This window comes from Nematolebias whitei, chromosome 11 (assembly GCF_014905685.2).
Source record: "Nematolebias whitei isolate Nwh7 chromosome 11, NemWhi1, whole genome shotgun sequence".
Taxonomy (NCBI): Eukaryota; Metazoa; Chordata; class Actinopteri; order Cyprinodontiformes; family Rivulidae; genus Nematolebias; species Nematolebias whitei.
Genome location: NC_056508.1, coordinates 31,138,618 through 31,151,899, shown reverse-complemented (window position 1 = coordinate 31,151,899; position 13,282 = coordinate 31,138,618). Strand labels below are relative to the sequence as shown.

The 13,282-nt window shown below is 39.8% G+C and overlaps 2 protein-coding genes across 2 annotated transcripts; one reads left to right on the top strand and one right to left on the bottom strand.

The window, feature by feature from the left end:
* The first annotated feature begins 356 nt into the window (after positions 1-356).
* Positions 357-1,454, top strand: tac3a (tachykinin precursor 3a). The gene is made up of 6 exons (XM_037684170.1): positions 357-461; positions 551-650; positions 773-802; positions 879-932; positions 1,033-1,099; positions 1,279-1,454. Exons 1-6 carry the CDS (start codon positions 360-362, stop codon positions 1,295-1,297), a joined length of 372 nt encoding a protein of 123 aa, XP_037540098.1. The 5' UTR covers positions 357-359; the 3' UTR covers positions 1,298-1,454.
* Positions 1,455-2,347: 893 nt separating this feature from the next.
* c1galt1a (core 1 synthase, glycoprotein-N-acetylgalactosamine 3-beta-galactosyltransferase, 1a) lies at positions 2,348-11,685 on the bottom strand. Its single transcript, XM_037684485.1, has 4 exons — positions 11,646-11,685; positions 8,253-8,504; positions 6,682-7,346; positions 2,348-2,701 (listed from the first exon to the last, which is right to left on the bottom strand). The coding sequence occupies exons 2-4, from the start codon at positions 8,461-8,463 to the stop codon at positions 2,348-2,350; spliced, it is 1,230 nt and encodes a 409-aa protein (XP_037540413.1). The 5' UTR covers positions 8,464-8,504; positions 11,646-11,685.
* Between the last annotated feature and the right edge of the window lie 1,597 nt (positions 11,686-13,282).

Below are 13,282 nucleotides of genomic sequence, written 5' to 3'. Positions count from 1 at the left end.
AAAAAAAAAAAAAAAAAAAAAAAAAAAAAAAAAAAAAAAAAAAAAACATTCAGTTCCTAGAAATGTAAATATTTTTTGTGTCTTATTAGCTACAAGTTGACATATTTCTTTAAGATTTTCCTAAACTCTTAGGTACACAGCTTCACAATTTATTTTTCTTGTTTTTGAATAGTATAGCCTAGAAAGTACTCTGAGTTTAATAGAGTAGAGTCGTGCGCTTTTACGCATCAATTACGCAGTGGTTTGCGCGCAGCAGGGGTTCATTTCTCCCCGTTAAAAACAGCAATTGCTTCAAATAATGAAATAACCTAACACGACGGAACCGCTGTAAATTTTCCTCCAAGGTACTTCTGAGAAAAATGAGAAGAGGCTTCCTCCTGGTGACTTTGTTCCTCATCATGAAACTTCGGCACAGCCATTCCAGATGCGAGGAAACCGGACCGCGCAGATCATCCTCAGATGTAGGTACCTTGTGGTACGCAGCAGAGCGGCTTTTTAGCAGGAAAATGTGTAAATAAGCAGATTCATGTTTTTATTCACTTGATTGCAGCAGACCATAAGCTTGGAAGACCTCAAGCGTAATCTTCTGAAGAGGTATACTGACTTGGATTATGACAGCTTTGTGGGACTGATGGGCAAAAGAAACGCCGGTGAGTTCAGACCCGTGAGCGTGCCCAGTTGATCTGACGCACGTGCTTTTGGAATAAAACAGTAATGCTAAACTAAAGAGGAAAATGTACTTACTATTTTCTTCTCTTTTCTTGTCTTACAGATGTAGAAGAAGTGCAGTCACCGCAAAAAAGTAAGACCATCCTGACCTGTATTTTTTTTTAAGATTGCCATAAAACAGTTATCTGGATGTGTTTTCTTCCTATTAGGGGAAATGGATGATATATTTGTTGGGCTTATGGGAAGACGAAGCTCAGAGTCTGGTGAGTTGAGACAATCAGAAATCTGGGCCGTTTCACTCAGATTAATCTCTGGTTTAGACGGCATGAGACTTCATTCCTAAACTTATATCTGCACCCACAGATAATGGACCCTGGAGGAGAGAGTATCCAGAGAGGAGAGGCATTTTTCTGAACAGGTCCAGGCTGAGGTAAGTCTTTAAAAATACTCTTCCTGTCTGATAAAGAACATAATTCTATCACAACTGACTGACGCTTTGAATATGTTCCCTGTTTATATGAGTTTTCAGTTTGCATTTTATGATCATTTTAGATCAATTACTTGTGTGTTGGAACGAAGTGTGTGTATACACCTGATGTCTTTTTGCAGGTTACTTCATGGGCTGTAAAGACTCAGACTGAACTTTTACATTTATACATAACCAGATAATCAAAGAGCACAAACTGCCTGTTGGAGGACGATCTTCTCCGCCTGCCTGCTGAAAGTCACCATCAACCAAACAGATTGTAATTATTTCATCTGAAAACACAAAGGTTAATTATTTCATGTGATCATTTATGTTTCTTTCTTAAAATCCATTCCTTTGGTTCAAAGTTCAAAATAAACATAATTTTTTTATATGTAATATGTTTTATTTAAATGATGGTGCTTCTTTCTGTTGCTGTGAGTGATGTGTGCATAGTGAACAATAACACTAGAAAATGGCTTGACAAGGACTCACTGGGATTTTCCATCATCATTCTCAAACACAAATACAGATTGCTTTCAAGTATAATTCAGATCATTTTATGTTAGTCACTGTTTGAAATTGATTTATTTTACAGCACAATTGTTGGCTTTATTACTGGAACACCCGGTAATCCTCCAGATTGAAAGTTTGCATTAATTCTTGAGCTGAAATTTTCTCTTTGAAACAAGACACATACTTAAAAACTATCAGAATCATTAAAAAAATTAACAAGCAACGTTTCAAAGAGTTGAAAGAAATGCAGGATGGTGTTTGTCAAATCAGCTGTCATAAAAGACTGTTGGAATATTTCACCGTTTTAGATGCATAATGATAAAAAAGATGAACTGTGTCAAGAAGCTTCCCACATTTATTAAGCTAACAAAGAGATGTGAGTTAAGAGCAAGTAAAAATCAAGCATTTATACTGGGTAAAAAAACAAATATCCAGACTGTAAGCAGTTGCTACAGAGCCAAATTCAAATAGCAGCTGCTCCCACAAGGAGCGCCGTCTGTGGAGCACTGTGTGAAATACTGCCATGTTGGATCAAGCAGGTTTTATCAGAAGACTGCACAGTCATTGAGCAACTTAAGGTAGCCTTTCTGCAACAGTCACTGCTCTGCAGAACTCCGTTTAATGGCTCAGTGTGCAGAGAGGAGCCACAAGTGTTCCTGATTATCCTAAAAGCTGATAATGAAACCGTGCAGTGCATCAGCCATGTTCTTGTGCGCTCGCAGTTCTGATCTCAGACAAATTAAAGTTCAGATCCTCTTTCTTGCCTGTCTCTGAGTGTGTCTCTTCTCTGGTTTGGCTTTCACTAAAGTTAAAAGTTGCAGCAGCAGGTGTGCGATTCCCTCCTCCTGTTGTCTCCTGAACTGCTTTAGTTCCTGCAGTCATGGCTGTCTGCGAGAGCTGAGGGATGTTCAGACTCTGACGTACGGAGGGCTGATAGCGCGGCACGTAGCCATACGCTCTCAGGTAGTAGGTGTAATACTCCAGTGTGTACATCAGCTCTGCTTCAACGTAATGGAACGACACTGCCAGGTCAGAGCAGCACTGTGGACCCTAAAGAGGGGAAAAACATATGAATCACATATTTTAAATGCACAGAAAGTAGTAAAGACTTCAAAAATTTTATATATAATAATAAACATCAATAATTCTAACAAATTACAACCTCATTCCTGAAATACTGAAAAAAGATCTCTGAATGTGATGCTGACTCAATATTTCCAAGATTGTTAAAAAAAAAAGCCTGCCTCTCTGATGATGTAGGGGTGCATTAGTCATCTGGAAAAGCCTCATTGATGCAGAAAAGCACAGGTTTTAGTACATGCTTCTATTCATATTTCTGTTTGAGGAAAGGCCTTACATAATTCATCGTGACAACGTTCCAACACAAACTGCCTTCACTATCACAGCATGGCTTTGTAGAAGTGTTCAGGTGCTGAACTGGCCTGCCTGGAGTCCAGACCTCTCACCAACTAAAAATACTTGGTACATCATGAAATGTAAAAGAAGACCCAGGACATCAGAACAGCTGGAATTCTACATCAGACAAGAATGAGACAACATCCCCTTCTGAAAACTCCAGCAGCAGGGCTCCTCAGCCATAATTTGGATGCTGGATGTAACTGGGACCCTGTGTACACAATTTTGTTCCACCTCATGTACCACATGTGATGCGAATGACAATAAAGAACCTTGAACTTGATATTTACAGACTGTTGGTAAAGAGGTGATGCTTCACTGTGAGCAACGGGCAACGTTTTATTATGTTTTCACCATCATCAAACTCTGAATTAACATTATACAATAAAACATGTTACAATCATGCAGTTCAAACGTTTCATTGTTCCATTGTGAATAAAATGCAGGTTTAATAGATTAGCAGAAATACGCATTCTGTTTTTACTTACATTACACACAACATCCAACCATTTTTTCAGAATTGGAGTTGTACAAATGTAACGTGAGCATGAGCTCTAAAAACTCCATCGTCATGAGGACATTGTTCAGATTTTTCCAACCATTTAACAGTTTGTGCAAATCTAAAAGTAAAAGCTTGGTATTAAAAATATATAAAATATATAATTTATTGTTTTTTTTGTTGGTGTTTTCAACCTTGCTGTAAGGAGACTATAAAAATCTACAAAATGATCAAATCTGGCAGAACAGTCCATGCTGAGACTGCAGCTACACTGCTTTTATTGAAGAAGGTCACTAAATTTCAGCAACCGTCACTAAAGGAGCACATTTATTGTAACATACTATATGATGCATATTTAGATAGATTTGTAAACCTTCAAACTAATGTTGCCCTAGTGAAGCATCAAAGATAAACAAAGTTGACTGCAGTGGTTTTACTCATTTCTGTTCATCATCAGTGGGAACAACTCCACGGCTCAGAGGCTCCACCTACTGTAGATCAAGATTAGGTTTCAACAATTAAATCAATAAATGTGCAAAATGACAAAGTCAAAAGAACATTTATGGACGTAATTTTAAATGCAAATGAAACAATATAAAACTCCTAAACTTGACTTGATGAATACTGATAAAACTCTCACAGATCATAAGTAGTGACGTTTTTCTCGCTTGCGGTGTGAAACCAGAGCAGCGACACCCCACCCATCTCATTTTAAATACAACACACTTGGTGCATCAACAGCAGCAAATTGACCACTTTTCGTTTTTGTTGACGGGACGTTAGCTGTGCTGGAGTCCTCCACATTAATATGAAGTCAGGTACATGGTCTACGTGTGCCAGATCTGAATGCATTCATTTAATTATATTTTCCTGTTCATCAAAGGAGACATTTTGTGTGCCGCTTTTGAAAAGGTTCCTGAAGTCCTAATAAACGTCTGACATGGTTCAGTCTAAATACAACAAAATATAATTACAGAGCCCATTCTCATGTAGCCCGTCTCTTGAGCTTTCATCTTTGCCACTAATTTCAGGGAAGCGTAATGAGACGCTCGGCTCTGCCTCTCTCACCTCGTCCATGTACATTTTTGCTACAAATGGCACTCAGTAACTCTTGAAGAGTGCCTGTAGGTCCCAGCAGCCTGAGACAGCATCGACAGCAAGCGAAGCTCACAGGAGTGGTGTTTTATTCTCAAATATTTTAAGTTCCTTCTGCTAGAAGGGGTAGAGACAGGGCTGCTGACTCGGAACCCGAAAGTCCCAGTTTCGATCCCCAGTCATTGCACATATCGTGGCGTCTCTGAGCAGGACACCCTATCCCCAATTGCTCCCCAGGCGCTTTCAATAGCTGCCCACTGCTCCACCTGGGGGTGGATGGGTTAAAGGCAGAGAATCAATTTTGCCATTGTATGGAAACATACAATGATGACAACGAATAATACTTTATTGTTACCGTATTTTCCGGCATATAAGTTGTAGTTTTTGTGCATAGATTTGTCAGTCCTGCAACTTATATGCCTAAGTGGCTTATATCAATCAATCAACCTTTATTTATACAGGTAAATCCCATTGAGCCTCGAGGACTCATTTACAAGAGAGACCTGATTTCAACAAAGAAAGATGACAACAATGGACAACAGCAACAACAATAAGCAGTTATAAAAACTCATACTACAGTTTTTTTTTTTTTTTTTTAACAAATAGGATGGCTAAAAGGATATATGTTTTTTTCCCCATATTCATAACGCAAGTTTTGACTGACGCATTAAATTTTGAAGAACTGCAACAGCGAGTCCTCCCATGCGCGCTCGCTTCACTCAGCTGCTGCAAGCAGAGGAACGCTGGAGAGCTAACGGCTCCGACTGCGATAGACAGATGGTTGGATGGATGGCGCCTCACCACCCAGGCGAAATGAAACTGTTTTGACCATTCAAGTAAATTTATTAAGGAAAGTTAAACTGAGACACACCTTTATTATTATTTCGAGCAAACAAATAATTGTTTTTAAGTGTTAATCTTGAATTGTGAAGAACTGCAACAGCGAGTCCTCCCGTGTGCACTCGCTTCACTTAGCTGGTGCAGGCCGAGGAACGCTGGAGAGCGAGCAGCTCTGGCCACGATGGATGGATGATGGACGGCGCTGTGATGCCCAGGCAAAATGAAGCTGTTTTGACTATTAAATAAATGCATAATAAATGTGACGGGTCAGCGGTGAAGCATAATAAATGTGACTTATACGCTGAAGCGACTTATATATGTTTTTTTCCTCTTCGTGATGCTTTTTTGGACTGATGCGACTAATACACCGGAAAATACGGTATTACTGTATGGTTGGAGAGAATACTGTATTTTATGAAAAAACCATGCCGTTATAAATGCAATCTGCCAGAAAGCAATGATGAAATATTGTTTTGCCTGCCACACTGACTGAATGCTCAAGTTTTAAACAAAGTTTCTGCATAATCTGCTAGCGTGGAGAACATTTGTTACAGATGACTCTAAGCTACTACCACACCAAGTTTTAGCTCAATATCTGTAAAAATGATGACTTTACGACCATCTTTGGGTTTGCTGAGGTCAAATAGCCGTGGCATCTGTCCTGCATCATCAACCCTAAAAAAAACTATCAGTTGTTGATTTAAATCCAATAATTACTTTGAGTTTTCTTGAAATCCATTCAGTAAATCAGGAAATATTTAGCTCACAAACAAACATGCATGCAAAAACACAATTGCTTCATTTTTATAATGGCAGGTGATAAGTATGTTTCCTTTAAAGCAGTAACTGCTCGTCAATGCAGTAAAACAATTTATTAAACTTTTAATTTTTCTATTGGAAAATAAGGAACTACTGCACACATTTAAAATCAAATAACCTTAGAAAGTTATACGTGCACAAAAGACGACTGAACTTTGAGCTTGAGCTTCGCTTATCTGCATGTCTTCTTAACCTGAACTGCCCTTTGGTAATGAGGCTAATCCACTCACAGGAAATCTACCTAACTGGGATTACCTGTAACTGACTTTCATGCTAACTGGTTATAGCAACAAATACTGTTCCACTTCCTAATACTGGACTCTGCAACCAGTAAACAGATAAAATGTGTAAATGGACTTGCCTCAACAATTGGGTAGTAGCAATAGCTCCAGTACCAAAAGCTCTTGGAGAACTTGGTGGTTAGATGATGCTCAGGCACAAACGGGTGAAAGGTTTCTCGATGCAAAGTGTCTCTGGAATCCCCAGCCAGAACGCCCATCTTCTCTAAACACTGTCCCAATGCTAGGTCTTCAACGGGAGTGGTGTGCACGCAAACCTTGGTCCGAAAACCTTCAACAAATCTCTTCAGGGCCTCCTTGCTGAGCACATAGCCAGCACCTCCACTCATGTAGCCTTGTTTGGAGTAAGGCTTGAAGCGTTTACCAAAGTAGACGGGCTCCTCCGGCGTGTGGTTGGACAGAATCCAACGCAGGTTGTCCACCACCACAAAGGTGTCATCATCAGCTTTCAGGAACCAGTCTGCGTCATCCATGTGGTGTTCGTAGACGTAATGAAAGGCTCGGATGGTTTTCCAGTAGAGCTGGTTGCGGCCTTCTTTTGTGCCCAAACCCACCGTGGGAAAGCTGGGATCCTCCACGGAGCTCATGAACAGAACAACGTTGCAGTGGCGACTCCAGGTGGCTCGGACGTGGCGGGTTCTGCTCTGCAGGTTGTACGGTCCCGTCATCACCCAACAGAGAACACGGACCTTCTGGTACAGCACGTCTGCCACCAGGCCGTCCTCGTCTGCAGGAATACACAAACAATGTTTAACCTGCACCGTAAGCACCGCTCTGCTCTACCAGCAGCAAAACAAATATCTTTTAGACAAAAGCAAATCCTTTCAGGATGAGTCCCAGATCCCTCAGCAGCTAGAAGAATAATTACATGGAATATGGAAACGTCTGGAAAAAATGTCTCTTTTATCTTAAAGGAGTCGGGACCATTAATGGTTCATCAGTTCCATAAAGGGGTGTCTCACGTTGAAATGTCTTTTTCCGAAGAGCCAAGACGACATTTGAAATTTAAAGTTGGGGATAACACATAAAATCATTTCCCCACTTATATAATTAGCTCATTTTTAGTTACTGATACTTAACTTTGTTTTTATGATCAATAAGAAGACGGCCATTATTCATGGCCTCTCCCTCCATTAATGTAAATAACGTTTACACTCTGCATCAGTTCTCGACTGTTTTCAAGGAGGAGAAAATTTACTGAACAGAATTTCATTAAATCCACAACTGATCAGATAGAGAATAAAAAATAAGTGTCTTTATTATTTATAATTTCCAAGAATTTTACTGTCATCTTCTAAGGTGCCTATTACCTAATTACTAAGTCTAATTAAATACTGATATTAAAACAACTCCACATAAAGCTTCATCTGACTTTTCCCTTATTTCCTCTTGGTTTTGTGTCAGTTTCGGTCTTGGACTATTTTTATTTTAAAATCACATTTGTACATTTGTTGATTAAACGTTTTAGCTTGAACCTTTTCCACTAAAGCCTGCAGTGCAACAGATATTTAGATGATGGTGCTTCAAGACCATCTGTGCTCTAAATTCAGAGCTAAATAACCACTGGAACATTGGTCTCTACGTTTACACTTCATGGACTTAGCAGCTGAAATTGTATGTAAAACAGCAGCACCTTCATGATGAGGGTGGATCAGGTTAATGAGTGCAGCTCCCTCTTTCCTCCAGTTCGTTGGTTTCTCCTCCATCGTCGCAGCCCTTTCCTGAGTCTCTGACAGAACGGGGTAGCTTCGCTCAAACCACACCTGGTGCAGAAAGATGTACATGCAGCAGGCCCCCGTCACAAAACCCAATGAGAGGGCCCACATGGAGCTCAGACCCTTCATGGTGACGTCTCCAGCGCTGCAACGTCCAACTTACAACATGTCTAGAAGAAGCCAAAACACACTTTTGATATGTAGTCGAGCAAGACAAGTATTTTATATCCATCTATAAAGTACTGTATGCTTCTGATGGCAGGATGACAAACCCTTTGGCACATTACCTGAAACTTTCTCTGTCAGCCACTCGAGCAGAAATGCACCTTACATTTGAAACGTTACAAATGCACACATTTACAGTTGCAACACATCTTAACTGGTAAAGTTGCAATCGCAGGTTATTGTCACACTCCTTTTTAATTCTGCGTATTTAGTTTTAAGATTGATGCTTTGATCCAGGAGGGCTGCTCAGCCTACAACATATTAAATTGTCTCAGGTTTTTTTTGTTTTTTTTGTACTCATTTTGTTTATTTCAGTAAGTGGCTGTTTTTAAATTAGCTTAAACAAAGCTGATCACATTACATCATCAATCAGTCATTGTTTGCATGAGCACCTCAGACAAGTGTAAGTTGCATTGCATTATAATCACATATCGTTCCAAAACAAATCCAGTAACACCTTTTCAAATGTTTTGAGATATAAAAAAATTAAATAAATCACGGGACCCCAATCCAGGGCTGACAAACCAAAACCACTAACAGCAAACTGAAGCGGACAGGGAACAACAAACCTCCTTATGTCACCAGAACCAGCGTGAGCAGACGGTTTAAGACCATTTCAGCATCAGTCCGTGGTGTGAGGGTTCATTACCTCTGCTGTGGGATCAGTCATTGGAGTGCACGATACGTTTGACCCCCCCACCTCCAACGCTTGTAAATATTGCCAGAATCGACTGAGGTAAAGTGAGCCTCCACTCGGCTCCGGCAGCCCTCACTGGATTAAATGTGCACGTTTACAACATGTACTACGGTAACGCTGCGGCGACCAGTATGTTGCTTTTCAAAATAAAAGCTGAAAATAAAAGTTTTAATACTTGTAAAATAAATATTTAAAAGCTGTGTATAACTGAAAAATATGAAAAACTAATGAATACAAGTTGTTATTAGCAGAAAAATAAATAAATAAAAGCTGTTAATTATATGTCTTTCTGCCATGTCAGGAACCACTCTCACTTCAGGTTGACTCTAGAAGACCAATGTTGTTGCCAATGATGACCAATGATGTTGCCCAAAAACTGTGACCAACATCTGATGTTGACTTTCAAAATAAATTACATCCAAAGGTAATGGGGCGGCTGTGGCTGAGTGGTTAGAGCAGTCGTCCTCCAATGCGAGAGTTGGGGGTTCGAATCCACCAGCAATCACATGCTGAAGTGTCCCTGGGCAAGACACTGAACTCCTCATCGCCTCTGATGTGTGTCCCATCGGTGTGTGAATGTGATAAAGCTCTGATTAGTCTCTTTAGAATGATTTGTTCAATTAGCTTTGTACAGATCTAGTAGAGTGCTGTATGAATGGGTAAATGAGGACACAGATTGGAGTGTAAAGCGCTTTGAGTATCTTGAAACAAGATAGAAAGGCGTTATATAAGTACAGTCCATTTACCATTTCCAAAGTTTAACATATTTCATTGTAGAAGTCAAAAGTTGCTGACCTTGTTGCTGAATAATGGAACGATTTCAGGAACCACTCTCATTTCAGGCTGACTCACAAGTTTTTGGGCAACATCTGGGGGTCTTCTAGAGTCAGCCTGGAGTGAGAGTGGTTCCTGAAATCGTTCCGTTATCCAGCAATAACGTCAGCAACTTTTGAATATTACAATGAACTATGTTAAACTTTGGAGGCGATTTATTTTGAAAGTCAACATCAGATGTTGGTCAAAGTTTTGGGGCAACATCTTGGGGGGTCTTCTAGAGTCAACCTGAAGTGAGAGTGGTTCCTGACATGGCAGAAAGACACAGATATAATTAACAACTTTTATTTATTTGTTTTTCATATTTTTCAGCTATACACAGCTTTTAATTATTTAATTTCCAAGTATTAAGCATTTATTTTCAGCTTTTATTTTGAAAAGCAACACACAGTGGTCGCCGCAGCATTACCGTAGTACATGTTGTAAACGTGCACATTAACGCCAGAGGGCTGCCGGAGCCGAGTGGAGGCTCACTTTACCTCAGTAGAAAACTGCTCAAAGCTGCTCCAAGCTCAGGGTGAAAGCTCACATTGGTGCTTTTACCGCTCCAGATTCAAGTTCTACATGTGTGTGTGTATCTCCAAAGAAGATGATTACAAAGAGAAAAGCACCTTGGTGCCCCCTCCACGACCAGCTTTACATTCTTCAGCATGACATGCCCAGCTCTGGATACGTTCCTTCTCATTGGCTGGTTGCTGATGACGTACGAGGAAGACGCTATTAACGTTTGCTTGTTAGCCTTATTTTTTATTTTATATAAATGACCGTAAAATTTGGTTGAACTCAAAAACTTATTTGTTGTTTATGTTTCGTAATGTAACATGTCCTAACATGTTAACTATGTTTCCTAACAGATACATCTGTTGTGATACTTATATCTGCCACTAGAGGTCCCTCTAACGTTCTAAAAACAATGAATTGTGAGTTTGTAGGATCAGCTGCATTTTTATAAACCATACCAGATCACTTTATTTATAAAGCACTTAAAAACAGCAACAAGAACAACCAAGGAGCTGTACGATAAAACAAGCAGGCAAAGGACACAGAATAAAATACATAAATCAAAAGAAGTAAAACAATTCAATTCAATACAATTCAGTTTATTTATATAGCGCCAAGTCACACCAGAAGTCATCTCAGGGCACTGAACAGAAACATTCATATATAAAATAAGTTAACAGAAATATTTATATTTAAAAATAATAATTTAACATTATTTATCTGACATAAGAAACAATTGAAATGACTAGAACAATAAAAACACAGTGAAGTTAAAACCAACTCACACTGGGTTGAAGTCCAGGGAATAAAAGTATGTTTTAAAACTACACTTAAAAAAAGTGGTAACTCATGGCGCAGGTTTGGACCTGCAACCTGTCACCTCGGCGCTTGTGTGCATGGAACTAATAAAGCCTCTGATCTGCTGACCTCAGAGAGCACTGTGGGACATATGGCTTTTCAGAGAGAGACGCTTTAATACATTATATACATTTTATAAACAACAACAAAAAAAAAAAACCATTCACACCAGGATCCATCCATCCATTATCTTTACCTGCTTTATCATTTCAGGGTTGCGTGGGTCACTGTTACCCATATGTCCAGCAGTCAGTGCAGGAGGCGAGGTACTCCCTGGACAATGCAAGTCCATCACAGGAACACACAAGAGACAAACACGACAAACAACCAGTCAGACTGTCACTCAAGTTAGCTTCCAAGTTAACATGCATGTTTGTTTGTTTTTTGTTTGTACTAAACTGGAGCACCCGGAGAAAACCAACGCAAGCATGGGAACATGCAAACTCCAGCCGGTTGGGATTGGATCCGATGACCTTCTCGCTGAGAGGCGGTATCTCTAACAACTGCACCACTGTGCCGCCACTCCACAAACAACAATAATTTATTTATTTATTCAGACACTTTTTTGTTTCTCTATAGTTGTGTTGATCAGCTGGAAATGTAAGCTTATCTTTCTTTTGGAAATATCTTTGAACTGCAGTAACCTTTATGGAAATAAGGTCAATGCCACGGTTCTTTATTGTCATTTGAATCACATGTGGTACATGAGGTGGAACGAAATTGTGTACACAGGGTCCCAGTTGCATCCAACAATAGCAATATAGTGTAAAAATAAACTAAGATATATGCTCCAAAGTCCATGCTCAACAATCCAGGTATAAAATCCAACATTTTTCAGTTAGGTCATCAGGACAGTTTCTTTTTTTTTGTGCTGAAACGTTTCATCTTCCATCCAGAAGGCTTCATCAGTCAAGGAAACACAACAAAACTGATTCTTCCTCCAACAGCTTTCTCCAAAGTGGAACAAACCAGTTCTGCTTGTGGTTAGATGGTCTCTTTGTTACGCCCCTCCTAAGATATACGCTAAACAAATGTCAAAAGGTACGCTAAATATCTAGGATGTACGCTAGTATAAATGTGCTGTTATTGACTGGGTCATGTTAAAATATATTTATAAACCTAATCATGGGGGAAAATTAAAAAAAAATTAATCCAATGACTGTGTCCTCCAAACAAACAATAAAAAATGCCAACTTAGTGTAAGTTACTGATGGAAAAAGTCTTTGACCAAGTCAAAGTTCAAAAGGTCTCTTCACTGGTTTGCCTATTTTGACAAAGTAATTCAATTCATAGAATAAAAAGAAGGAAAGATTGGTAATAGAATCGCTGATCTTCCACACCAAGAGGAGCCAGCTGAGGTGGTTCGAGCATCTGATAAGGATGCGTCTTGGATCCCTATAGCCTCCCTAAGGAGGTGCTCCGGGCATGCTCGACTGGAAGGAGACCAGTGGAAGATGTCTGGCTGGGAACACCTTGGACTCCTCCCAGAAGAGCTGGAAGAGGTAGCTGGAGAAAGAGATGTCTGTGCCGCCCTGCTCAGGCTGCTACCCTCTCCACCCAACTCTAGGTATATTCAGATAGCTCAATAATCCAGGTAGAAAAATCTAAAAAAGTTAAATCTGGTGCTCTGGACATTCAAAAAAACAAAACAAAGCAAAACAACAAAAAAATGTAGAAACGTTTCGTCTTTCATCCGAGAGACTTCTTCAGTCTGAGGTGCTGTATTCAGCTCAGTCTCTTAAATAGCACCTTCTCAGAGTGGATCAACCAGTTTTGCTGCTGAGATGATGGATGGATGGATGGATGGATGGATGGATGGATGGATGGATGGAT